Source organism: Marmota monax, unplaced genomic scaffold (assembly GCF_021218885.2).
Source record: "Marmota monax isolate L192 unplaced genomic scaffold, Marmota_monax_Labrador192_F-V1.1 WCK01_AAM20220418_F8-fsc00023, whole genome shotgun sequence".
Lineage (NCBI taxonomy): Eukaryota > Metazoa > Chordata > Mammalia > Rodentia > Sciuridae > Marmota > Marmota monax.
The window spans coordinates 17,761,075-17,788,465 of NW_026692907.1; the positions used below are offsets into that span (position 1 = coordinate 17,761,075).

General features: G+C 35.4%; 1 protein-coding gene across 7 annotated transcripts in view; it reads left to right on the top strand.

Moving 5' to 3' along the window:
• The window catches only part of Lrrc7 (leucine rich repeat containing 7), a 552,277-nt gene that overhangs the window by 203,744 nt on the left and 321,142 nt on the right, over positions 1–27,391 (top strand). For all 7 annotated transcript variants that reach the window (XM_058581585.1, XM_046451172.2, XM_058581588.1 and 4 more), the window contains one exon: positions 9,916–10,118. In XM_058581585.1, the coding sequence (XP_058437568.1) occupies positions 9,916–10,118 (203 nt within the window). The remainder of the gene's footprint in view (positions 1–9,915; positions 10,119–27,391) is intronic.

Sequence of the window (27,391 nt, forward strand, 5' to 3'; positions counted from 1 at the left end):
TATTTGTTTGTTTGTTTATCTATTTATATCCAGGGATTGAACCCAGGGGTGCATAACCACTGAGTCTTAACCCTAACCTTTTTTATATGTATATATTTTAGTTGTAGATGGGCACAATACCTTTATTTTATTTATTTATTTTTATGTGGTGCTGAGGATTGAACCCAGTGCCTCACACATGCCAGGCAAGCGCTCTACCACTGAGCCCCAGCCCCAGCCCACCCTAGCCCTTTTATTTATTTATTTATCTATCTATTTATTCATTTATTTTGAGACACTGTTTCACTAAATTGGTAAGGGCCTTACTAAATTGCTGAGACTTCCCTTGAACTTGCAATCCTCCTGCCTCAGCCTCCAAAGTCACTGGGTTCAGAGGCCTGTGCAACTGCAACCAGCTCACTGTTTTCAATCTCTTTAAACACTGAGAATCTAAGAATCTTCTTTTAGTTGTGTGCAGACACACAGTAACACTGGAAATCAGATTGCTCCTGAGACAAAGTCTGAACACTGTATGAAACTGTCTATGATGTACACCGGGCAATGGAGAAAACAAACCTGTGTTCCTGTGTGTCATATATAAGCATATCTGTGCTTTCCTCTGCATTGTACTAGAGTCAGTTCCTAAATCATTTTCTCCATTCTACCTCACTGTATTGTTACCTCTGTATACCCCCCAAAATTCTTTAACTGATTGCTGAATAAAAGAACAATTTATTTCCCTTCCTGCTACCTCCTCATTCTGCTTTGCACCTTTATTCTTTGTATAAGTCACCTGTCAAATGTGTGCTTGTGAGTGCACTTCTGGGTGAGATAGAACTGCTGATAAATTCACATCTTCTTAAGTGCTCAAATGCTGAGCTATACACACTGCTCTCAGGATAATGTAGAGTCTGCTAGTGAAAAAACACAGTGATTTGGGGGGTAAGAAGATGCGAGATTCAAGCCTGATTCTACTAATTTTTCTGTAGAGCCTTATGCACATCACAAAGTCACTAATTCTTGGTTATCATTAAAATGTGAAAAATAATACATGAACTGATTATTTCTCATGAAATAAAAACTAAGATAATAGATTATAAATTTGTTTGGAATTTTGCAACGACTGTATGAATAAAAGTAATTAGAATGTTCTTGAGTTCTCATATCCATTTACTTGTATAACTAATATTTTCAAGTGTCTTGAAATACTAGACAAGTCACCAAAAATGAACATGTTGAATAAGCTATATATGAAATATGCTCCCCATCTTCACAGAGTTCTTCACCTAGTGAATAATAGTGGTTTTAAGTAAACAATTAAAATCAAATGAACCACATATATAGTTGTATAACATGTTGACAAGAATTATAACCTACCTTGGGTAGGAGGTAGGGAGAAGCTGTTAATCCTACTTAATATAAATTAAAATATAAAAGCAAATGGAAATGTACCCTTATGTCCTCTGCAGAGGTAGGCATAATTCTGAAGGGCCTGTTAGAAGATAGATTATATAATTTAGGAATGCAAAAGAAGACAGAGATGCAAAGAATATGAAAATAGAAGTTCAGAGGATTAGATAAAAAGGGAATAAAGGGAAGGGAGGGTGGATAGGAAAGACAGTGGAAAGAATCTGACATAACTTTCCTGTGTGCATACATGAATACGCAACAGTGAAACCCACCATCATGTACATCCACAAGACTGGGGCCCTAATTAGAATAAGATATATTCCATGCATTTATAATTTTATCAAAATGGACTCTACTGTCCTGTATAACTAAAAAGAACCAATAATTTAAAAATTCAAACAAACAAATAAAAAGGGAGAAGAGTGGTACCTGACCAGGGGCAGGGCAAGGCGCTGGGTAAGAGTGTGGAAGGCAGGAGTCAGACAATAGAGCCATCACACCCTTGGTAGGCCATAATAAATAATTTGGACTTTGCCTTGAGATCAGAGAGGAGTTATTGAAGTGTTTGGAGCAAGAGGGTTACACAATTATATTTGTGTTTTTGAAAGATCTCTGCACCATAGAAAGAGGACAATAGAAAGGTAGTCACAGATATATTCACAAAATATGTTCAGTTTGAACTAGGTTCATGGGCATTTGAGATGAGGAAAAACAGACTTGATTCATGAAATGTTCAAGTTGGTTAATAATCAGGACTTTGTGATTGTTAAATGCCAGAAGTGAGGAAACTGGAAAAGTCAAATATAATGCCCCATTTTCTGTCTTGAGAAACTAGGTGAATATACAGCCATTTGCTGAGGTTGGAAGCACAGCAGGAGGAAGTTTGGGTAGAACAGTAATTGCTAACACTTAGTCAGTGCTTGAACCTTAAGCTATAATTCTGAATTCTTTGTATCTAATCTATTATTTTGCCAATGAAGAAGCTGATACAAGTAAAATGATGTGCCCAGGTTCCCTCTGCCAAGGAGTTTGCTGCAGAATCCAAGCTCTTGACACTAATGGTGTGCTAGCCACCCCGTAGGAGCATCACTTCAAATTTGAGCATGTTACGTTTGCAATGTTCTTAAAACATAAAGCTGAAATGATGAGGGAAATAAATCTTGAATGAGAGACAAAATTTTATAGCCGTCCACTTACCACTTGACTTATGTTATATTAAATGAAGGGAGAGTTGGGAAAGGTGAAGAAGATTGTAAAAGAAAAGAAGGTACAATTAGAAGGGCAATGGGCAGAAGGGAAGCCAACACTATAAATCTCTGACTTGAGAAAGTGACACCTCCTAAAGATTGGAACGGAGGATCCAAAGTGGGAATATTGACTCTGGAAGGGTATGATGTTGCAGGAGACCAAGGAATAGAGGAGTTTCCAAAAGAAAGTTGTAGGTCTCTGCCCAGAACAGAACACTTACTAATAGGTCAACCAAGATGGGGGTAAAAGAATGAAAGGAAAACTTGCCTTTAAACATGGAGGTTGCTCTCCTACTTTCCTGATTTATCTATTCTTACAATCAAGGCCCCACTTGCCACAGTCCAGCTGCAGCAAAATAACCGGGGGGTGACGAGCAACTGTGTACATTGATACAGCAGGAGTGGGAGCCGTTTATTGTAGGACAGGAGAGGTATATATACATTCCACACAGCTTATCTTAATTAACATAAACTAGATACAGCAGTCAACCCATAAGGAATCTCCACACTTAATGGCTCACTGGTGTTACTTCACAAACCACTCCCTCTGGCAAAATGCCAGGCGCCATCTTGACTTGTTTACAGACTCTAACATTGCACCCACTAAACTAAAAGGAATTTAAAATGCACATATATACACTCTCAAAGATAGAAATAGAAAGCACCAGCAGAAGATAGACTTCAACCTATTTTTGGAAGATGGGGAAAGATGTATTTTATGTACATCCACAATGCAAAGTACATGATTAACCACATTATGAAGTATCCACAAAGGGACAGGGATTGATTTGCCTCACCCACCTCCTTAGAATACTGGAGACACCAGATAGCAGGCAAGAAACTGAAGAGACTTTGTGTTGAAAATTGGAAATTCACTAAAAATCTCCATATAAAGTAACATGGCTCCACACAGAAAACCAAACTATTCTTCTCCAGAATATTCTTTGGCTTGCTGCCTTATCATCTTGCAGTGCAACCCATCAGGCATATAAAGCTTCCAATTAACTTTATAGAGCATCACAGTTTAATACTGGAGGAGAGCAGGGGGAATCATCAGATACTTGTGGAAGATCTCTGTGATGAGAGATGAGACCCAAAGAAACAACCAGAAACTGGAACTCAGAGCAATTCAGAGAGAAGAAGGGAAAGAAAAAAAAAGAAGAAGAAAGTCCATAGTTAGTGTCTTCTGGAAGAAATGAAGAAGATGTGGCCCCTAAAACACAAATAGACAACTAAGAAAAAAAGGAACATTCAAGAAAGGAGGGGGCATGGGGTTAGAAATGATGGTGGAATGTGGTGGACATTATTATTCAAAGTACATGAATGAAGACACAAACTGATGTGAATATATTTTATATACAACCAGAGATATGAAAAATTGTGCTCTACATGTATAATAAGAATTGTAATGCATTCCTCTGTCCTATATAACTAAAAGAATAATAAAAAAAGAAAAACAACAACATATGACTCTTGCCAAGTAAAATATGCTTTTGGATAAAACGTAAATCAGTGTATATGAATTTAGAAGATACACTTGAGAAAATTTCCCAGAAAGTACAATAAAAAGACAAAGACATGGAAATTATGAGAAAAACAAATTTTAGGCTGAGTCTAATAGTTCTCTCATTTAACTAATAGCAATTATAGAAGAGAATTTTTAATAAACAGTAAGAAATTATGAATTAAATAATAACAGAATAAATATGAATTAAATAATTATTAATTAAATAATGACACAATTGCAGTAAGTGCTTTGGGTGTGAAAGAGCCTTTTAAGTAATGAGAACAATAGATTTAAAAAACAAAAATAAGAAAACCACGCCAAACCCCATTGTCAGAAATTCTCAACACTGAGGATGGAATAAAATTCCAAAAATTCCTGGTAGAAGGGAAATTGGGTGTGAAACAGGATTTTGAATCAAAATGGAACTGGGTTTTCTTAGAAGCTAGAAAACATAATAAAAATTGCCTTCAAATTAGTGAAGAAGTATTTCTGACCTAAAAGTCTATATCCAGGCTAAACTTTCAATCATTCTCTGATAAAATAAAGATATTTCCAATGGAACAAGTCCTCAAAAATGTGCCTACTATAAATCCTTTCTCAGCAAGTAAATGAATGTTATAGTCTGCCAAACTGAAGGAATAAATCTGAGAAGAAAAAGATACGAATCCAGAAAATAGAAGGCATAACACAGGGAATAAGTGCAAGATTCAAGGAATGATAGTGAAGAGAACGTTTGGGTGACAGCTGTATATAAAGTCTGGAAAAGCAACCACTCCGGACTGGAGTAGGGAGACTCGGGGTTCCCAAGGGATTGGTAGGAGTTGGGGGTGGTTATTACATGTGTTTGGCTGTATCACGGGGAGAGAGTCAGGAAACTGAATTAGAAAAATATACATAGAATAACCAAGCAAGAAAACAATAAAGCACTTTTTTAAACTCTAAGGAATGAAAAAGATACCCAAGAAATATAATGTGGTCTATTACACTGGTATATAACCAAGTAGGTACTATTAATTTAAAACATAATTGTTATACATGTATTTTGCTTGGGTAGAAGTATGTCAGAATTTACTTGAAGAAAGGTAGAATCTCCCTACCTTGTGATATGAGAAACCTGTAATTTAAAAATCAAGAATTAGCATTTACAGTCAAGTTATTTAGAAATTTATAGGGAGTTGGAGCTCCCAAACATTGAAAGTTATTTTGTGTGGGTAGAGAACATAAATTGGGAATGAATGGAATTTTAATGGAGACATATTTTGTGCATGAGATGACAAAGTCATCAATGAATGAAAAGGAGTGTTCAAGAAATTGATAAATAAATGGTATATGAAAGAGTAGACTGATGTTACTCTAAGGAAGCTGTCAAAGGAACGGGTTTTATAGGATGAGAGAAGACCAATAGATTTTAGAGGGCAAGGTGGAGAGTAATCCATCCTTCTAACTCAGAAGTGGGTTAGTAGGTGGTGTGATAAAATCATCATGCTCTACTTTTAAAGGCTGTAAGATTGTATGTTGACCCTAGGAAAAATCCAGTTATAGTTAAGTCAACGAGGAGAGAGAGGGGAAGTATTCCTTGAGAGGGTTGAGGCTCAGTGAAGATATTGATGATGATGTAAAGGAAACTCTGAGTTCAGAGGAAAGAGACAGAGGAGTTGGGATAGGGGGAATAATTCAGCACATTGTGGGGAGAGAAGATGACTATAAGGGCTTACATTCTGGGACAAAAGTGAAAGTATGCTAAGTGAATTAAGTTTCAAAAGGTTTGATGGACCCTGGACATTGACCCAATGGTTCAGGGGCAGGTCTAGGTACTCTTTATTCCACTTGGTTTATGTTTTAAAAAATATGCAGTGACAGCAACAAATAAATCTCGAGAAAAGTTTGTTATTTTGCATGTACAAATATGCCAAAATGAAACCCATTATTCTGTATGATTAAAAGACATTAAAGAAAAAAATAGCCAATGGTCCCGAACAAAAGATGGAATGAGGCTTTGAACAACAAAAAGCATGAACGGTTGATTTGTCAGTCAGCTTTAAGTCCCATAAGTAGACAAGGTGTGCTTCCTGGGTCTCTTCTAGGGCATCACTGCTGGGGACAGAGAGAATGGCTAGCACTCACTCAAATTAAAAAAATTAAAAACCTGGGAATCTTCTAAAATAGATTTCTCTGCTCCACTTCCCCCCCTTCTACCACCCTTCTATTCCACCATAAGTCTGTGGATTTGACTTCTTAATTACCTTCCCAAAAATCACTTCTCCTCATTCTCATAACTAAAAGAATCTAAGCTATCATCACTTACCTTTACAATATAAAAACTCCAAAATACATCTACTAGGTATCTAACAGATGTCACATAATTATTAAGGCACCATTAGGATGTCTTTTTTTAATTGGTTGTTCAAAACATTACAAAGCTCTTGACATATCATATTTCATACATTAGATTCAAGTGGGTTATGAACTCCCATTTTTACCCCAAATACAGATTGCAGAATCACATCAGTTACACATCCACATTTTTACATATTGCCATATTAGTAACTGTTGTATTTGTTACCTTTCCTATCCTCTACTATCCCCCCTCCTCTCCCCTCCCATCTTCTCTCTCTACCCCATCTACTGTAATTCATTTCTCTCCTTGTTTTTTTCCCATTCCCCTCACAACCTCTTATATGTAATTTTGTATAACAATGAGGGTCTCCTTCCATTTCCATGCAATTTCCCTTTTCTCTCCCTTTCCCTCCCACCTCATGTCTCTGTTTAATGTTAATCTTTTCCTCCTGCTCTTCCTCCCTGCTCTGTTCTTAGTTGCTCTCATTATACATTAGGATGTCTTATATGTGCTAGACTCCAAGTAGGGACATGAAGGCATCAAACAAGGCCAGGTAAAATAATAATTACAAAATCTTGTGATTTAGACTCTTAAAAAATAGAAAGTATACATTAATATTACTGTATATATAAACGTGACTATATGACCAATATGATTCTGCAACCTGTACACTCAGAAAAATGAGCAGTTATACGCCATCTGATTCAAATGTATGATATGTCAAGATCATTGTACTGTCATGTGTAACTACTTAAAACAAATTAAAAAAATAGAAAGTATATTTTCATGGGATTCCCCCCAACTGCCCACTGCTTTTCTTTTTTTTTCTTTTTCCTTATTTTGGTCTAACTTTCATTGTATGAAAGAAAACATTTGACCCTTGACTTCTTGGGTCTGGCTTATTTCATTTAGCATGTCCTATATAAACTGCAAAGTATTATACAATTATAAGCTCCATCCATGTATCAATAAATGCCATAATTGTATTCTTCTTTGTGGATAAGTAAAACTCCATTGCGTGTATATATCACATTTTCATAATTCTTTCATCTGTTCACAGGTACTTGGGCTGGTCCTATAACTTGGCTATTGTGAATTTCCCCGATATAACCATCAATGTGGCTGTACCCCTATCATGTGTTGATTTTAGATCTTTTGAATATATACCAAGAAGTGGGACAACTGGGTAGAATGGTGGTTTCAATCCTAGTTTTTTGAGGAATCTCCATAATGCTTTCCAGAGTGGTGGTACAACTTTACAGTGCCATTAACACTGTATGAGTAGACCTTTTTCTCCCATGTCCTTGCCAACGTTTATTATTTGTATTCCTGATATTTGCAATTTTCACTGGTGTGAGATGAAAGTTCAATATAGTGTTGATTTGGATTTCCCTGATAGCTAGGGATGTGGAACATTTTTTAATATATTTACTTGGTCATTCATATGTCTTCTTTTGAAAACTGTTTGCTTAGTTGTTTTGTCCATTTATTAATTGGGTTATTTGGTTTTTGGTGCTATGTTTTTTGATATATTCTGGATAACTAGTCCCGTATCTGAGCAGTGGTTAGCAAAGATCTTCCAGTCTGTAGTCTCTCTCTTCATGCTCTTAATGGTTCTTTGCTGTGCAGAAACTTTTATATTTGCTACTGTCCCACTTATTGATTCCTATGCTTTAGGAGAAATCAGTGGAGCAGAGAAAGGGGATTGAGAAAGAGGGAGGAGGCATAGGGAAAGGGAGGAGTGATGGAATCAACCTGACCAAAGTTTTCTACGCACATATATGAATATACCATAGTAAATTTCACCTTTATGTATATCCATAATGAACTAATTTTTAAAAAAATATATAAATAAATAAAAGATCAGTAGAGCAGAGGAAAGGGAAGGGGTGAGGGGGAAAAGGAGGGAAAGAGGAAATACTGGGGAGTAAAACAGCAAATTATATTCCGTGTTTATATGATTATGTCAAAATGAACCCCAGTATTATATATAACTATTACAAACTAATTTAAAAAATAAAAATGTAAAGTACATATAAAATTAACAATAAAAATATAAAACATTAAAAGTGTAAAAACTGGGAAGTGTAGGAGTTTCAGGCAAATTAATGAAAAATTCATGTTTTATATGTTTTTAGTAAACTTTCTATAATCACCATGTGGAAACAGCCATCTATAAGTGCTCACCCATAAACCTGCCTCCAGATTATCTTTTCATTAATGTCAGAAGTTAAAGAGGAATAAGGATGACTTTGAACTGAATCTTCTATAGTTTTTAAGTATATTCTACCTGGTTGCCTCAAAATTTGACTTTAGCTAAGCAATTTCAAAAGCAAAATGCTATATAGTTTTTATTTCATTTTTATAAAATGTCACTAATTTCTATTTCAGCATTAAATTTATTTTCTAATTAAAAATAAATTTATATTCTAATTAAAAATAAATTTACAAATTGAATGCAAGTTTCAAATTAATGTTCATTCAATGCTGATTCTATAGTTGGCCAAGTGCTTATACTGTGAATTGAAAAATAAGTAAGACAAGATCTCCTTAAAGGCACCACCTACTCTATGGAGAAACGGCATGCACAGTCAGGAGTTATATACCTATTCTTCCTGGGGACATAATCACAGAGATCACGATCTTTGAGTTAGAATGAGAAGTCTCAAGAAAATTATCGGTAGCTGATGTGATCCTGAGAGTCCCAGATACATTAATTTATTCACCAGCACATTCATTTGTTTATTCTACAGTCGTTAGTGAATGTCAATTATATGTCAGGCACTGTGTCAAACACAAAGATGAACCAAACAGTCCCAGCCCTTAAGAGCTTAAAGTCTAGAAGAAAATGACCTGAAAAGCAATAGAGTAAATATTGAAGGATCCATGACACAAGTCTGTGCCAATTTCATGGCATTTGGCATTTCCTAGAGGAATAGGAAAAGGACATGCCCAAGATGTCACATGAATATGTACCACGATTGCAGTCTCTTTTCTCCCATCCAAATCACAGAATTCCTAAAGACAGACTAAAATTCTGAAGTAAATAAGGAGTTCCATGTCTAATCTGTAGTCCAATTGATCACACGCTGCACAAAAACAAACTGTTCAACTCATCATGTATTTCCGAAGTCTAGTTTATTCTGTAAAAACCTGTTCGCTGATGGAATAAATCTATGAATCAAAAAAGAAGACACTGGGTGAAACTTGAATGTTTTTGCAGAAATAAGAGAAGTGTCTTTTCCAATTCCAGAGGTTTCTTTCCTCCACTTTTTTTTTTTTTTGGAGTAAATTGCATGTGCATGTCCTATATAAACTGTAAAGTATGATAAAATTATAAAATACGTGCCAAAATTAGCTCTAAATAAGCTCTAAGAAAGCCCTTGAAAAGCAGTTGATTAAGCAGTTTGTTTATTTTTTCTGTTTCTTTCTAGTGCAGTGCCTGGAGATGACCACCAAACGGAAAATCATCGGCCGTCTGGTGCCGTGCCGATGTTTCCGAGGTGAAGAAGAAATCATCTCAGTTTTAGATTACTCCCACTGCAGCCTTCAGCAGGTGCCAAAGGAGGTCTTTAACTTTGAGCGGACATTAGAGGAGCTTTATCTAGATGCCAATCAAATTGAAGAGCTACCCAAGGTAATTTTTGACAACATAAAACATAGAGTGTAAATGAGAATTTCATAATTTTGAAGGACTTAGCATAATGACAATGTTAACTATAGCGTTATGTCTGGGTAATTAGCAAATGATGGGGACTGATTTAATTTACCCCCGTATTCTTGTTACATTTTAATACCGCTCTGTGTAATTTCAGGTGATGAATTAATAATAAACTGAACCACACAAAAGTCATCATTTTATGGGTCACACCTTCTTATTTCAAAGTGCTCTTTAAAACACAGATCAAAGGGTTGAGATCATCGGCTTGTTTAGAAAAGAAAAGAAAAAAAAACTACATATTCTATTCTAGAACTGAAAATTGGTATGTTTACGTTAAAGCAATGTTGTTTTAAAACCTTGAACTATATTTTTAAGTCTGAGGAAGCTTTCTCTTTCTCTTTCTCTCTCTTCCCCACCACCCCTCATACACACACAGAGAGCACTGTCATGAAAAAAATGTGTTTTTGTTTCTGGATTTTAAATATTTGATTTTTAAAAATAACACTGAATTTATGTAGCATATAGCTGGTAAAAATAGTTGCTAAAAATTTTGACTGTCAAACTTTGCCTACATACACACCTCCATTATGACACAGTGCTATGTAAAGAAAACCAGGCCTCCCATTACCCTGTTCTCTCCATAATGGAGAATAAGAAATTAACTAAGATCAACCAAAGTCACAGCAGAGAGGTAGAATGGGTGGATCCTAACAACTGCCTAAATAAATCACTTAGATTAAGTAGCCAACATGGCATTTACCTATGAAGGACTTATGCAGCAGACAGGGCAAAAAATGCCGTGTTAAATTTGCTTATGCTTTTTTTAAAAAAAAAACACATGAAGTAATTTAATAATCAGATTTTTTTTCACCTGAGAAACCCGAATTTCATTATCAAAATCTGAGAATTCGAAGCTGGGGCTGGGGCTGGGGCTGGGGCTCAGTAGTAGAGCGTTTGCCCAGCACGAATGAGGCACTGGATTCAATCCTCAGCACCACATTTGAAAAAAAAAAAAAAGTGAACTAATAAAATAAAGTTTAAAAAAAAACCTGAAAATTCAATGTGCTGATCAAGACAAATGATGAGTAATTGTTTTCAATTATAATTATGAATCATGCTGTTTACATAATGCTTAAAAATTAGGTATTATTTAATGTGTACTTCAAAAATAATCTCTCTCATTTTTGACAACCTAAGTTTATAGTGTTATCTTCGATCTTTTCTCAGGAGGGCTGTGTCAAGCCTAAAAGAGTTGTCAGCCACACAGATTAATAAACCAGGATTGCATGTCAAGTAGAGGTTGGTCTGAAATGGGCTGTCTCTTCCAGTAGAATAGGGAGTCCTCAGGGTGGGGAAAAGCAACTCACTAAACCTCATCTCCCTGTGCACACTCACACATGGTAACCTTCACACAATGGATACACAATCAGTGTATTTTCACTGAATGGTGGAACAATGCAGAGGGCTTTCTTTATAGAGAACTGTAGGGCTTGATTAGCAAAATCATATAAGGTTTAACAAATCACACATGTAGTATTTTGTTCTAATTTAGAAAAATAAGAACACATATCTTTTTTAGGTCAGACCAATCTAGGATTGCCCAATAAAGCAGATATTACCCAGTTATATTTGAATTTTGGATTAAAAATAGGTAATTTTATACCTTACTTATGTCTCATATATTGCATGGGATAAATTTATACAAAAAATAGTTTATTTATATGAAATTCAGATTTAAGGAGGTATCCTGTATTTTTATTTGCTAAATCTGTCAACCCTAGGGCAATCTTGATTTATCTTAAAATCTTTGGCTAGATCCATGAAACAGGATTTGTAAGGTAAATAATAAAGCATGGTTAATTAATCAAGCAATTATTCGCTTAATATCTACTCTGTTACATATACTTGAAGCATTGGGGAGTGGCGATTCTAAATTTCAATCCCTGCTCTTGAGGATTAAAAAACATAATTACAGAGAAGAACTGAAGCATTAAAGTCATGTGCTCAGTAATGTATAATCAAAGCAAAAGAGCTAAATACTGAGGTAGAGCTTATGTAGGGAAGAGTTCCATTTTTGGAGAGGTAAGGGAAGGACTTGACCAAAACCACAGATACAAAAATTAAGATGGTATACCTGGGGGAGAGGAGTAGAATTATGAGGAGTCTGGAGCTGCAGGTGTATGTTGATGAGTGATGAGCATTTGGAGAGAGAAGAGGGAGGACCCAGACAGCCAAAGGTCTTCAGAGGCACATAGCATTGTTTTTCTTAATGCATTAATAAAATAATGCCATTGGAGAGTCTTGTACATCATGTAGCTCACTAGGAATAAGTAGGCTTGGAAGATAAATCTTAAGATATTTTGTCTGTTTGGTTGGTTAAAACAATGAAATAGCAATAAATAAAAATAATGTAGCTACAAGAATAGTTATATATATTTCCCAAAATATTAGAATTAAGGAGAAATTATCAATTCTCCTATAATTGGTGTGCTTTTTATACTTCTCACATAATCTCTTAAGGTTTCGGTTAGATCTTAAATTCATCTTTGTTACTTTCATAAAAAGTCCTATAAATTAGATTCTTCTACAGCATATGATATATTGAGGTATAATCATAATTATACATGGATATATTTATGCATTATTAGAAATATATGAAATTAAGGAACAAAAATAAAAGAAGTGTTGCATCAGTTAAACCTCTTTAAATGTTCCAAGTAATAGAAAACCCAATCCAAACTGACTTTGGAAAGAAATAGTTTTGATTAGCTCACATAAGTAGAAGGTCCATCTTAGGACAGGATCCAGAATTGATTCATTTCTGTTCGCCCTCCTATGAGATTACCTTTCCTCTGAAGTTGGCTTCTCTCTTGGCAGAATAGTTGCACCAGTTCTTGAGTTCCCTCTTTCAGGGCCCAGAAAGAGAAATATCTGGTTCTGAAATTCTCTGAGAAGGACAAGAAAGTATCTCCCCCCAAATTCCTCAACTAACTTGCCCTTGGATTTCATTGGCCCCAGTGGTGTTACAAGTTTACTGATGGTCAGTTCCTTTGCCATTTGATGACAGAATGCACTGGGATGTCAAGAAAAGTGGCATTGCCCACATTGGATTGGATAAGGATGGCTACCTCTGTGGAGGAGTGTGACTCCAGGCAGCAACACAATAGGGAGGATTGCTGGGGAGAGTGCTGAAGTGCACACCACCAACAAACCAGTAGAATGATGGTTTTAGGAGGAAAAGGTACTCTTGCTCAGTGGCTATACAGAGAGCATTAAAGACTCTTGGCAGAGTGTTCAGCTCTTTGAGAATTTAAGTCCTCAAATTTGGATGAACTTTGTATTTCTGTGTGCCATCTTCTTTTATTGCATTCTTTTTATTCCTCTAATCTTTTTACCATTGTGATTTCATGTTTGTTGAGTAATAAAGTTGTGATAATATAGTATGGTAAAGGTTGCCTTTTATAAATGTTTTTATCCTTTACTTTCGGATACTTTATAGAGAAAATATTCTATCTAGTCACGTATCTGTAATATAGGCTGTTATACAACAGAGAGAGAGAACAAAAAGTCAAGGTTAAAGGCATTAGCAAAGATATATCAAGAGTATGTCAGAATAGATGCAAAAATAGATTTGAAAGAACAGGAAGTATTTTGATTAGGAATAGTTCTATCTGTTGCTTAATTTTATCTAATAAAAAGTAAAAACGCAAAATTGCATGCCTTTCCCTCAGAGGCAGACACCTACACACTTTATAATTTAATATTGCTTTGCTTGTTATTTTGAATCAGGAGCTTAAAATTATAGACAGTGCAAGAGACTGCAACTCATGTGTATTACATTGGAAGTGGTGTGGACAACAAATATGAGAAAAGAAATATGAAGAAATTTTTTGAAATTGACAAACTTTTTAAAAGAGAATATGAATAATATTGGAAAATATACACACATATAACCAAAATTATATTATGTGGGGAGAGAACTTGGTAGATGAAGTCAATTTCACCATATCTAAAATAAAATGGACCTAAATTTGAAGCACCATATTTCCTAAGTTTTCTCCACTTAAGCATTTACAATTGATCCCAGAAATATTTTAGAGATTGAGAGTTTTGAACCCAGATAAACCTGGGATTGGATCTTATTATTGATATTGGTTGGAAAGGTTTTTATTTTCTATAAGCCTCAGTTTCTTCCTTAGAAAAATTGGAAAAATAGGATAATCTCTTGTGGAATGACAGATGAAAGAAGGAAGGAGGAAAGGAGAGAAGGGATGGGATGAAAAGAAAGAAAAAGGTAAAAGACAGACAAAAAGAAAGGAATAAAGATTGGTGAACAGTAGATATGTGCATAGATGAAGAAATAAGGCAGGATGAGCAGAAAATAAAAAGGAAGGAAAGAAGGTGGGAAGGAAAGAAGGAGGGAAGGAAGGACTGGAATCTCTCTCCGGGGATGAGATAATACATGTGGAGTACCAGGAAATAGAAAGTTTTTCAATAACTGGTATTTATTATTCTCCTATCACAGAAAAAATAAGATCTCATGATAATTACCCTCAGTCAAGCAAAAGTTATATTTTGTAACATCTCAGGATAGTTCTAGGTATTGACTATCCAACAAAACATGTGGTGTGACCTCATCTCTCTACAAAAACTCCAAAGACACTTCTAGGGAAACAGTCCCCCAGGTGATGGTTTTGTCTTTGTTTTGTAACCCAAAATAACTATGTAGCACATCTGTGATAACACTACAGCTTCCTCATAGGATTTCCCTGACTCACAGTATCACGATATTGCATCATGATTGAGTAACTACAACCTCAGAGATTATCTAATTCAGTCCTCAATTATTACTAATAGGTAAATCAAGACTGTAAAAGTTAAATGACTCCCCTTGGCATATCAAAGAGCCATCAAAAATTCTCACCAAAAGTCTTTGGGTTAGGAGAGGAGAGGTTATGTCATAGTAACAACAAATCAAAATTTTGGTGGATAACTTAACAGTCGTGCTTTGTGTTGGCAGGGGCCACTGCTCTTTAGGATCCCATAGTTAAAAACTAGTCGAATTTTCCACCCAGTGCAAAAATGTTGACTTATTATTTGCAAGTCATGGAACCTCTTCAAAAATATTTATTTGAATGGAAGAAATCATTAATTTAAGGGTAGACAATTGTATCATTGGGAAGTTCTTGTGTTTAGAAAGTTCTGCAGTATATCTGTAATGTTTTCTTCTCTCCATCCATTTATCCATCCATCCAACACTTAGCTAGTAGCTCAGGTAGATGCAAAGATTATTTAAGGCATGCCTTCCCTGGACAAGGAAATATGTGTCCAGAAGCAGTGCCTTGATTCTTCAAGGGCATCAAAGGAATTCCTGACTTTGCCCTGGGTTTCTTGTTTCCAAGACAGATTTTCAAGTTTCTTGGACCATTTTTCAAGACCATGCTTTACAGACTCTTAATCATCTTGATTTTTTCCCCTCTGGACATAATTCTAGTTATGCCTGTTTTTAGATACTGATTTATTGAATAAAAACATTTATCCGCTGAAACAATGTACCCAAATCTCAATGAACAAAATGTGGTATAATTCAGAAGAAAGGTCAGAGTTAGACCCAGATGTTTAAGGTTCATTCTCCTAGACTTCACAGTTAAAACCAGAGGACAAAACACAATCAAGATAAAGGAAGAGACATTTTCAGAGAAACAAATATTAAACATTAAAAGCAAAGGGGTAGTACAAACAAACCACTGGCCCTTGCCTAAGAATTACTTGTAGTTCCCTTGAAGTCATAGCAACTCTGTAAAGTTTGGAAATGTTATTATGCTGATGCAGTCAAAAGAATCCATAGGTAAGAGGAATGTAGCATCTAAATTGATTTGGATCTATGTTTCTATGGCTTATAGAAACCTGTTTGCTCAATGAACATAAGAAAAGGAGATAGCAAATTACTATGTTGTGCTTTCAAAATTAATTCTGCATACTTCCTACCTTCCCAGATATTTGAGATTTAAGGTCTTGACCATTGCACATTTAAGCTTCAGATCAACTGTTTTCTATATCAGAGGGGGTAAGGTTTCACTTCTGTCAGAGTGCTATGAAAACCTTCACAGTGCACACATAACTAGTGAGACATAGGGAAGTCACACAGATATTTTAAAATAATTTGCAGGAGAATCAAACAAATATTAACTTGAATATTAAGCTCTGTATCTCTTAAAAACTGGTAATTTTCTCTCCAGGCACATTGATGGTATCTTTAAAATGCTTTGCCCAGCATTATCGAAATCAGTTAATCCCAAGTGTCTGAATTTCAAAATCCAGAAAAATGTGGAAGGTGTCACTTTCCTTCTTTTACTAAGCAAATATTTTTCAGTTCTCCTGTGATTTTTATTATTTTATTTTAAAAACAATGCTTCAACTGTCCAGTATGGAAGACACTCATAAAACAAGCACAAAATAAATTATATCCTTTCACAAGAAAAGAGGCAGTAAACTTACTGTTTTTTTTAAACAGGAGTTTTAATGAGATATAATTTACATACCATCAAATACATCTTTAAAAAGTTCAGTGGTTCTATTATATTCATTGAACTACACAATCATCATCACTGTCTAATTCTAGAATATTTTTATCATCCCCTCAAAAACCCCAATTACCTCTTAGCAGTCACTTCATGCTCTTACTTCTGTTAGCCTTTGCCAACTTCTTCCCCCAGGAATCTGCATATTTCTAGGCATTTCATATAAATAGAATCATAAAGTCTGGGGCTTTTTGTGAGTGTTTCTTCACTGATTATCTTTTCAAAGTTCTATATTGAATCAGGACTTTATTAATTTTGATTGTCAAATAATAATCATTTATGTGGACATAACATATATCCACTTTTTAAAATAAAATATATACTTTTTGAAATGCATAAAGATTACAAAATTTTACTTCTTTCATAACACACATGTGCAACTTTTTTCATAATACTGCCCATCATTTTAGGACTACGTAGCTATAATACACAAAGTTGAGCTCCAGAATCCAATTTACTGCAACTTTTTGCTTTAATTAAGGAATTGTTGAAATTCAATTTCATAAGTATATAGGAAAAATGAAAGTAAAATTTTAACACCATTAGCAATATTGAATTAACATTCAATATTGTCAGTAAGGTGAGATGCAAGAAAAAAAAATAAGCCTTCATATCTACACTTGCTTTTGTTAAGAAGAGACGAGACTCTGGGAAACCAGGTCCATGGATTCGCTTCCAACAAAGTTTCAGACTTGAGTGTCCCTAGGAGATGTCTAGTATAATTGGACTGTGTTAACCTGTATTAAGATACTGCCAAAACACTTTACATTACTATAAAACATTAGCATAAGAAGTTTCCTCTCATGTGCTATTATTTTACCAAGAATCAGATCTTTGACAGGGATGAGAAGTGAGGAAGTAAAGGAAAAGTTGGACTATATCTACATTCACATAAAACACAGAAAAGATAACTTTTATTGAAAACAATTTTTCTAAAAAAATTTGCTGCCTATCCTGAGTGATGGGAAAAGAAAGGATAGCTTTTGTGGCTCTTTCATAGTCCAGGACTTTATATCATACACTCTTCCCATTTTCTTCTTCCTCTCAGATTCCATGTACCGTACCTTATTCATATAAAAAGAAAGAACATTCTAGGCAAATGTGCCACATGATATTTTCTCAAATACAGAAATGTGCTCTCTGATACTAGAGGCAATCAAAGGAAGAGTGCCATGAAATGTATTGGAGTGGAGGGGGAAATAGTCTCCTAAAATTCTTCCACATTGAATGTTCTATGATTCCTTGGTTTTAGCTTCTTTTAAAATCCAAGAGAAAAAAAAAGATGAACAATAGAAGGAGATGCTGTGACAAGCACCACAGTGACAATAATTACTGGTTACAGAAGTACTATAGTACTATGTAAAGAATTCTGTAAGAAAGGACCTCAGCTTAACAAAACAGTCTGCCACTATTAGTCATGTGGCTCCGGACAGGTCTGCTCCTTGAAGCCTTAGCTCTATCATCAGCAGTAGATGTTAACAAATTTGTTCCTGCCTCTCCTTGGATTGTAGTGGGAGCTAAATGATATACTATAGATGGGAACGCTTTAAAAGTCCTAGACTGCTACTCAGAATTTGCAGCACGGTGGCAATTTGAACCCTACACTGTGGCTGTTGGGAGGATGGCAAGCTCCATAGTCCCCCACTTACCTGTGACATATGTTCAGATGCAAATTCCATCTGTAGCCACAAATAATACTCAATGAGAGAGGCCCTAAGAGGAAGATCAAGGTTTTCATGGGATTAGGGGAATAGTTTTTAGAGAAGCAAACAAAGAAACAAACAAAAGAAGAGGAGTCCACCAATATTCTACATATCACATATATTCCCTTTTTTTGTTTGTTTTGGTTCTTCTTTTCATTTAGTTAAGTTATTTGTCTAAGTCCATCTTTTTATTATATCTTTAAATAAGCTTATTTGAAATTAAAGACACTGGCTTATTTTGTGAGAGGCTAATGAGATCAAAGGATTCACGGAAGAAAGTTTGGGGATGACTAATTTTGAGATGCTAATTCATAGTTATGATTTTAGTTCATCAAAACTTGAATGATCATTGATCATTTTATTTTTTCCTACCACTGAAAGGAAATCTTGTTGAAGTGAAAAAAGCTATTCATATCCCTATAGTTGCTGATTAAACAATTGTCATGATTGAGACATACAAAATAGATTGCTCTATTAAATATGACCTAAATTTACAAATGTAGAGCATAAAAAACTGCTATTTGATCAATAAAGTTGCCTCATTGTATAATTTCATGTTGACAATCATTCTTTTAAGTGTCTGGCTTCCATTAACATGGAATGGTTCACAACTTTGGCATTTAGCTCCAATTTAGCTCCACATATGATCTCTGGAGGCCTCTTCTTAGATCCTGGGTTTAAATAAAAGTGAAAAATGACCTTTTTGAATTCTTTCAATCCCTCACAGATATCTAGGGGACATTATTCTGTCTTCCAGTGCTCAAAGTGTAGAATTCATCTGATTATGTGCAACCACATCCAGAGTAAAACTGTTTCAGATATATGTGTAAGTGATACATTAATAATCAAAAATTGACTTTGTTTTTAATTCCTTGCCTGGAGCATCATTTTCCAGTATGTTCTTTTAAGGTAATTATTTTGGCTTTTAAATGAACAGGAATTTTTTTCAATAAATATATATTGTTGAAGGACTCTCTTGAGTACTATGGAAGAATGACATGAAGGACAGATTTGCAAAAACATTGTTTTATGTGGAAAGTTTTGGGTTTTTAAAATTCATATTTCTGAATTTAAAAATCTCATTGAAATCTGATTAACACAACATACTTGCTGATCTTTATTACCTTTTTTTAATGGTAGAAAAGTCCCCAGACATTGGATACAATATATCAGTTGATTTGTTCATTCATTCAGCAAACATTTCTTGGATTCTGGTTATATGTAAACAGCACTCTAGGTGCCAGCAACACATTATTGAGCAAGACCAGCAAGTTCCTATTCTTACAGAATCTACTTTACTGCCAAAGAAGAATGCAAATAAATAATTTCAAAGGAAAATTTTAGGTAATATCAAATGGTATTTGATGAAAATAAAGTAGAGGAATTGCTGGGAGGCTTCTTTAGGCTGAAAGAACAGTAAATGTGTCTCTAGGGAGAGACTTTATGCTGTGTCCTGAATTATAGGATGGGGTAACCCATGAAAGAACTAAGAAAGACCATTCTAGGCAGAGAGGACTGTCTATATAGGAATGAGTGTGGCTCACACAAAGAAATGAAAGGAAGCAAGCATGTATAGAGTAAGGGGTGGGTGGTATTAGACAGCAGCAGAGGTCGATGGGAGAGGTGGTGGGCCATCATATAAGTTCAGCTGAGCTACAGAAAGTCTTAAAATGTTCTTCTAAGTGGCATTGAAGAACTTAGGCAAAACAATAATATGAAATTATTTTTTTAATTTATTTTTATTCTACTTTGTTATATATGACAGAAGAATGCATTACAATTCATATTACACATATAGAGTACACTTTTTCATATCTCTGGTTGTATACAAAGTATATTCACACCATTTGTGTCTTCCTACATATACTTAAGGTAATGATGTCCATCTCATTCCACTGTCTTTTCTACACCCCTACCCCCTCCTTTTCCCTCCAACCCCTCTGCCCTATTAGAGTTTATCTAATCCTCCCATGCTCCCCCTCCTAACCCCACTATGAATTAGCCTCATTATATCAGAGTAAACATTTGGCATTTGGTTTTTTGGGATTGCCTAACTTCACTTAGCATTATATTCTCCAACTCCATCCATTTACCTGCAAATGCCATGATCTTATTCTCTTTTATTTAATATTCCATTGTGTATATATGCCACATTTTCTTTATTCATTCCTCTATGGAAAGGCATCTATGTTGGTTCCACAGTTTAGCTATTGTGAATTGTGCTGCTATAAATATTGATGTGGCTCTGTCCCAACAGTATGCTATTTTAAAGTCCTTTGGGTATAAACCAAGGAGTAGGATAGCTGGGTCAAATGATGATGCCATCCCCAGTTTTCCAAGAACTCTTTCACAATGGCTGCACCAAGTTGCAGTCCCACCAGCAATGTGAGTATGACTTTTCCCCACATATTTGCCAAAACTTTTTGCTGTTTGTATTCTTAATAGCTGCCATTCTGACTGGAGTGACATGAAATCTTAGCGTAGTTTTGACTTGCATTTCTCTAAGTGCTAGAGATCAATAATTGTTTCACATATTTGTTGATTGATTGTATATTCTCTTCTGAGAAGTGTCTGTTCAGGTCTGTGGCCCATTTATTAATTGGGTTATTGGAGTTTTTTGGGTTTTTGTTTGTTTGTTTGTTTGGTGTTTAGCCTTTTGAGTACTTAGAAATAGAAAATGCAGTCATGAAATTCATCTGGAAAAATAAGAGGCCCAGAATAGCTAAAGTAATCCTTAGCAAGAGGAGTAAAACAGGTGGCATCCCTATACCAGACCTTAAACTATACTACAGAGCAATAGTAACAAAATCAGCATGTTGTTGGCACCAAAACAGACTGCTAGACCAATGGTACAGAATAGAGGACACAGAGGCTAACCCACAAAATTACAATTATCTTATATTAGACAAAGGTGCCAAAATGTACATTGGGGAAAAGGTAGCCTCTTCAGCAAATGGTGTTATGGAAACTGGAAATCTATATGCAACAAAATGAAATTAAACCCCTCTCTCACCATGCACAAAACTCAACTCAAAGTGGATCAAGTACCCAGGAATTAAACCAGAGACCCTGTGTGTAATAGAAGAAAAAGAAGACCCAAATCTTCATCATGTCAGATTAGCCCCGACTTCCTTAATAAGACTCCTATTGTGCAAGAAATAAAATCAAGAATCAATAAATGGCATAGATTCAAACTAAAAAGCTTCTTCTCAGCAAAAGAAACAGCGAGGTGAATAAAGAGCCTACATCTTGGGAGTCAATTTTTACCCCTCACACATCAGATAGAGCACAAATCTCTAGGGTATATGAGATTATGTTTTTAAATATATTCTCTGGCTGCAGTAGGAATGCTTTATAACAAGTGAGGAGCAGAGGCAACGAGATCAGAGACATCACAGATATTCAGCTGAGAGACTTTGGCCAAACTGAAAGTAGTGAAGAAAAAGAGAAGTGCTTCAGACTTTGCTACTGGAATGGATGTGGGAGTTGGGGAATTAGAATCTGAAAGCAATTTAGAAAAAATTGCTATTGATAGAGGAGGAAGACAAGGAGAAAGGGTAGTTGAGAAGGAGAAAAGCTTGTGTTGTCAAGGAAGCCAAAAAGCAACAGAAAATATTTGAGGAAGGAATTGGACCAAGATACTAAGATAACAGAGGAGGAAATATTGCACTTAATAGTGTAGAAGTGAGTGGTGATCTTGATATGAATAACAATGTGAGAACACTACTGAGGTGGATTGAAGGACAACAGAGAGTTTGGATGCCTCTATTACCAGGTTTTGCTATGAGGAAAGCAGAGAAATTAAACAAGCTGAAGAAGAGTTTGAGGTCAAGATACTTTTTGCTGTCATTATTTTAAGATCAGTGACATTTAAGCACATCTGTGTACATCCTTAAGAATAAATGAGAAGACAGCAGGAGAAACTAAATGCAAGCAATTGATGGAATAATTGTAGTAGCCATGATCTGAATACAAAAGGATGTGAAATTTACCAAATACATGAAGAGGATTTATCTGAGAAATATAGATGCAATCCATTCATTAATGAGAGAGAAAAGAGAAAATATGGGTACAGATAGCAATGGTTGGTAGGACTTGAGGGAAATGATAAAGATCTCAGATGGTTGGTAGGACTTGAGGGAAATGATAAAGATCTCAATATGTAAAAGAAATACTAAAATCAGTGAATGGAAAGGATGGTAAGTAGTAGTCTTTCTGTGAGCTGAAATGATGAGAGGAGGTGCATGAAATTTAGGGTTATAGTGGAAGATCATTTTTTAAAAGGCATTGAGGGTCTTAGATGTATATGATAGTTATATTTTGTATTTTCTCCTTTAAGTGTTGGGTAGTAGTGACTAATCTCCTAAAGTAACCTTGGCTTATGAGCCTGAACAGGTCCTACTGTCTTAGCACACTGGACAGTTTTCTACTGCTAAGACAGTAGCAACTGAAAAGAAGACTGGTAATAGGGCTTAGTAAAGAAGAGAAGGCATCAAACAAAACAAAACAACAACAACAACAACAACAAAAGGTAAGGCAGGGGATGAAATAATCCTGTAAAGATCATGTACTGTGTTAGACAATTCAACAGCTCTTTTGTTCTGTAAACAATCCTGTCACTTGGCTTTGTCATCCTCATTTTAAATTTAAGTACATTGGAACTCAACAAGTTAATGAATCACCAAAATTTATACAATTAGAAAATGGCACAGTTCTTCCAGTATGAATGTAAGTTTGCATTATACAAAATTCCATGTTTTTACTTTACCTTCTGGAAAGTAACATTTGACTAGACTTGTGGAAGAACATGAAAACAGAATCAAGGATAAGATTTTCATCCTTGAGAACTGGGAGAATTATACTATTAAATATTGAAAGGGGCTGTTGTGTAAAGAAATATAACAAATTCTATTTTAGATGCAAAATATGAGATAACCAGTCCAACATTTTCATGAAGTTTGCAAACCACAGTGAGAAATCTAGGTCTGAACATCACTGTGAGGAGAATAGCAATACGAATCTGATCCATTCAGAGATCAGAAACATGTAGCCAGTCCTTGGTTTGTTACAGGTCATGCACCTTCCGTGAAACAGGTAGTGCAGAGATCCTGCTCTTCCAGTTCTTGTGATCAGGCCAGAAAGGTTTCAGATATGTAACTCAGGGAAACAGGCATGACTTTGTTAAAAGGGATAGGAAAAGGGAAAGGGGGATACTCTCAAGGGAGAGAGTGGGTCCTCTGAGAGAGAAAGACATCACGTCCTTCCTGCCCTCCTGTTTTATTGGGAGTCCCAGGGAAGTTTCCAGAGAGTCCCATCCAGGGCTAACTCTTGACTTTGACTAACAGTAAAGGAACTGCATGAGCCACCTCTGAGAAAGGATGGTGCGCTGCTCACAGAATTGGAGATTTTAAAGAAATTGAGTCCCCTCTGCGTTTGCCTTAGTTTCTTGTCCCCTTAATTTATTATCCTTTGAATAGCCTCTGCCAAGTTTCCTTTGTGAGGATCTTGATGTTTGGGCTGTCAGGATGATGGGGGTTGTGACATGGTTTTCAGTGAAAAGGGAGGGTTCTGGAGACTTGGTTACAAGAGATAAAATTTTAAGGCTAGGGAAGATTTTGACACAGACGCCCACATCAGCCAGTGCTTGTCTGTCAGATAAGGCTCCCTGTGGTTTTAATAGCTCTTCATTGTCTTTTCTCTCACTCATTTATTAACAGTTTGACCATACAATATCTTTTGAAATGAGTTAGTACCCAATTTATAACGTTTTAGCTTTCGCAGATTTCATGATTTCTCTTATAAAAACTTAAAAGATCTAGTGAGAAACGTATTTCCAATTGTTAACAATGTTAGCTATAACAGCAATGCTGGGCTTTTAGATGGAGCAAATCCAGTTTGCCACTTGTCTGACCTAGGCCAGCTCCCATGTTGAAATTGCCTGCTTAGATCCTGTAGAAAATTGAATTTTACAATCTAATATGGATACATGTTAATTTTTCATTAAAAATTGAGCATCTTCTATGTGCAGGGTAGTTTGCTAGTCAATGGGGAAAATAGCAATTGAACAGATGGAAGTACTCTTTAGCATGAAGAAACAGATGGTTGCAATCAAGTATGTTGTCTGTTATGATGGATGGAGAAACAATGGTGTTTTGGAAACACTCAATGGAGCATCCTTCTTGAGGAATGTCATTGAAACTAAAACTTAACAAGGATTAAGAGTTCACCACAAGAGGAAGGAGCAGAATTTCTAGGGTATGAGTGAACCATATTTAAGGAACTGAAAAATCTTCATTATTACTTAAATATATAATGCAAGCAAGAGAATGGGAGAAATGAGGCTGGAGAAGTTATGAGGAGTTTGCTAAACTAGGGAGTTTGAACTTTATCCCCAATCTTTGCTAAAAGGGAGTTTGAATTTTATCCCCAAATCTGTAGAAATCCATTTAAAGCTTTATCTGAGTAACAGTAATATCAGATATGTATTTTAAAAAGATAGTTCTAGTTGCACTCAGAATAGATTGTGAACAGGGAAACCCAAAGGCAGAGAGACCAGGTACAGTGGGCTTGAGGGAATCTGTGAGAGCTAATGACAACCTGGCCCAGAGAAATGACCTTGAAGATGAAACAAGGATACAGATTGGAAAGGTGTTTGGGAGACAAAATTTATTGAATTTTGTTATCTGTTTGATGTCTTGATGTCAGGCTAAGGAACAAAATAGGGCCCAGATGACTCCCAAGTTTCTTCAAGAGGATGTGAAAGTAAGTTAAAAGGAGGAAGACATAAATCCAGGTGTGCATCACATTGAGGGAGCAATCTCCCCAGAAAGGAGTTGGCTATACAGGACACAAGAGTAAGTTTCTCTAGAATAAACTGTATTCTTAGCAATTTATTTGATATGCTTTTGATTTGGAAATCGAATTGACAGGCATTTGACAGAGCTATTTGAGCACTTGGAGGAAATTAAATATATAGAAAACTACATTAAAAATGAAAGTAGCTCAATGGCAGAGTGCTTGCCTGGCATGTGTGAGGCCTTGGGTTTGACCCCAGAATCACACACACACAAAAAAAGAGAAACCTCAGGGAGGAAAAAAAAACTTTCATGAATGAAAACAAGATCCACATTATACATTATTAGTGATTGACTGCAGTTTAACCAAAAAATTTGTAAGTATATGGGGAAGATGAGGATAAAGAGTGATGATGGTTAGATGGTGTTCCAATTTTTCAGCTTTCATGATATGAAATGGGAAATGGATGGCACTAGAGCAGATTATGCTAAGTGAAGCTAGCCAATCCCTAAAAAACAAATGCCAAATGTCATCTTTGATATAAGGAGGGCAACTAAGAACAGAGCAGGGAGGAAAAGCATGAGAAGAAGATCACCATTAAACAGGGACGAGAGGGGGGAGGGAAACGGAGAGAGAAGGGAAATTGCATGGTAATGGAAGGAGACCCTCATTGTTATACAAAATTACATATAAGAGGAAGTGAGGGGAAAGGGGAAAAAAAACAAGAGAGAGAAATGAATTACAGTAGATGGGGTAGAGAGAAGATGGGAGGGGAGGGGAAGGGAGGGGAGAGGGATAGTAGAGGATAGGAAGGGCAGCAGAATACAACATACACTAGTATGGCAGTATGTAAAATAGTGGATGTGTAACCGATGTGATTCTGCTATCTGTATACGGGGTAAAAATGGGAGTTCATAATCCGCTTGAATCAAATGTATGAAATATGATATGTCAAGAGCTTTGTAATGTTTTGAACCACTAGTAATAAAAAAATAAAATAAAATAAAATTGATTTAAAAAACTATAAATTCACATACATTCTTTGGAAATAAGGAAGAAATTATAAGAAGTGACAACTAAAATAGTTGAAAAAAAAGTATTGCTGGGAGAGGGATTATATGAGATAAATGTGAAGATAAAATATTGAGATAATGTTTTATAAAAATAAACAAAAATTAATATATAAATGAAAATAAAAAAGACAATTGGACTAGAAAAGAAAAATACCTATGATTAACCCTTTGGTAGATCTGAACAAATCTGACCATATTATGACACTTCCTTGGAAAATGACCCATGAGATACTGATCAAAGTAAATTTTCAATGCTCAAGAAAAACATAAACGATCATTTAAGCAAATTAAATGACATAAAAAGTCAAAATGTATCTTCATCAAGGTGTGTCAATTTCTGCTACATATTTTTTTTACTGTTTCTTAGACTAGTTTTCTGATACATGTTCTAATGTTGTTCATTTTGGGACTCAGTTCTTTGTATGTGACTTGTCAGCTTGTTAGACTCTAGTGAAATGATTCTGTATCAATTCCCTAAAGGCTGATTTCATTCTAGAAGTAATTCCAAATTGCTGCCTTAAGTAGGTCCCAATCTTGATCAAAGAGTCAGGCCATTCTCTGCTTTTTTACGGAAACATAACATCATTTCACAATACTTATGAGTCTGACCTTGCGTAGAACTCGTCATTTGTCCTAGGTAAAATTCATCATGTGAACATTTGCTTCCAAAATTTAGTAGAGCTGTAAGAGGCCATGAGTCAGGATCTACCAGGAGAAATATGTGCTATATGTTTTTAAAATGTCCATTAACTACAAAATTTCTCAAAAAGAAACATGAATATGTTGTGGAATCAAATGCAAAATTTATCTGAATTGTGAAGATGCAAAAAATGGTCAGTGTATTCCACTTTTAGAGGTACTGTGGTAGAAATTTTTACAAGAGCTTGGACTAGACTTCAGAGGTAATAGTTCCTCAGGTGTGAAGAAATTATGGAAAGAAGAGAAGCAAAAGATATGAATATATAAACTGACATTTCTTGCTTACAAGCTAGTATTATTTAATTCAAAAGGTCAGCTCCAAATTTCCAAAAAAAGCCTTTAATTATAGAGACAGAGAGCTGCTAGAAGCTAAATGTTTGGTGTCTAGAAAGTGCTGA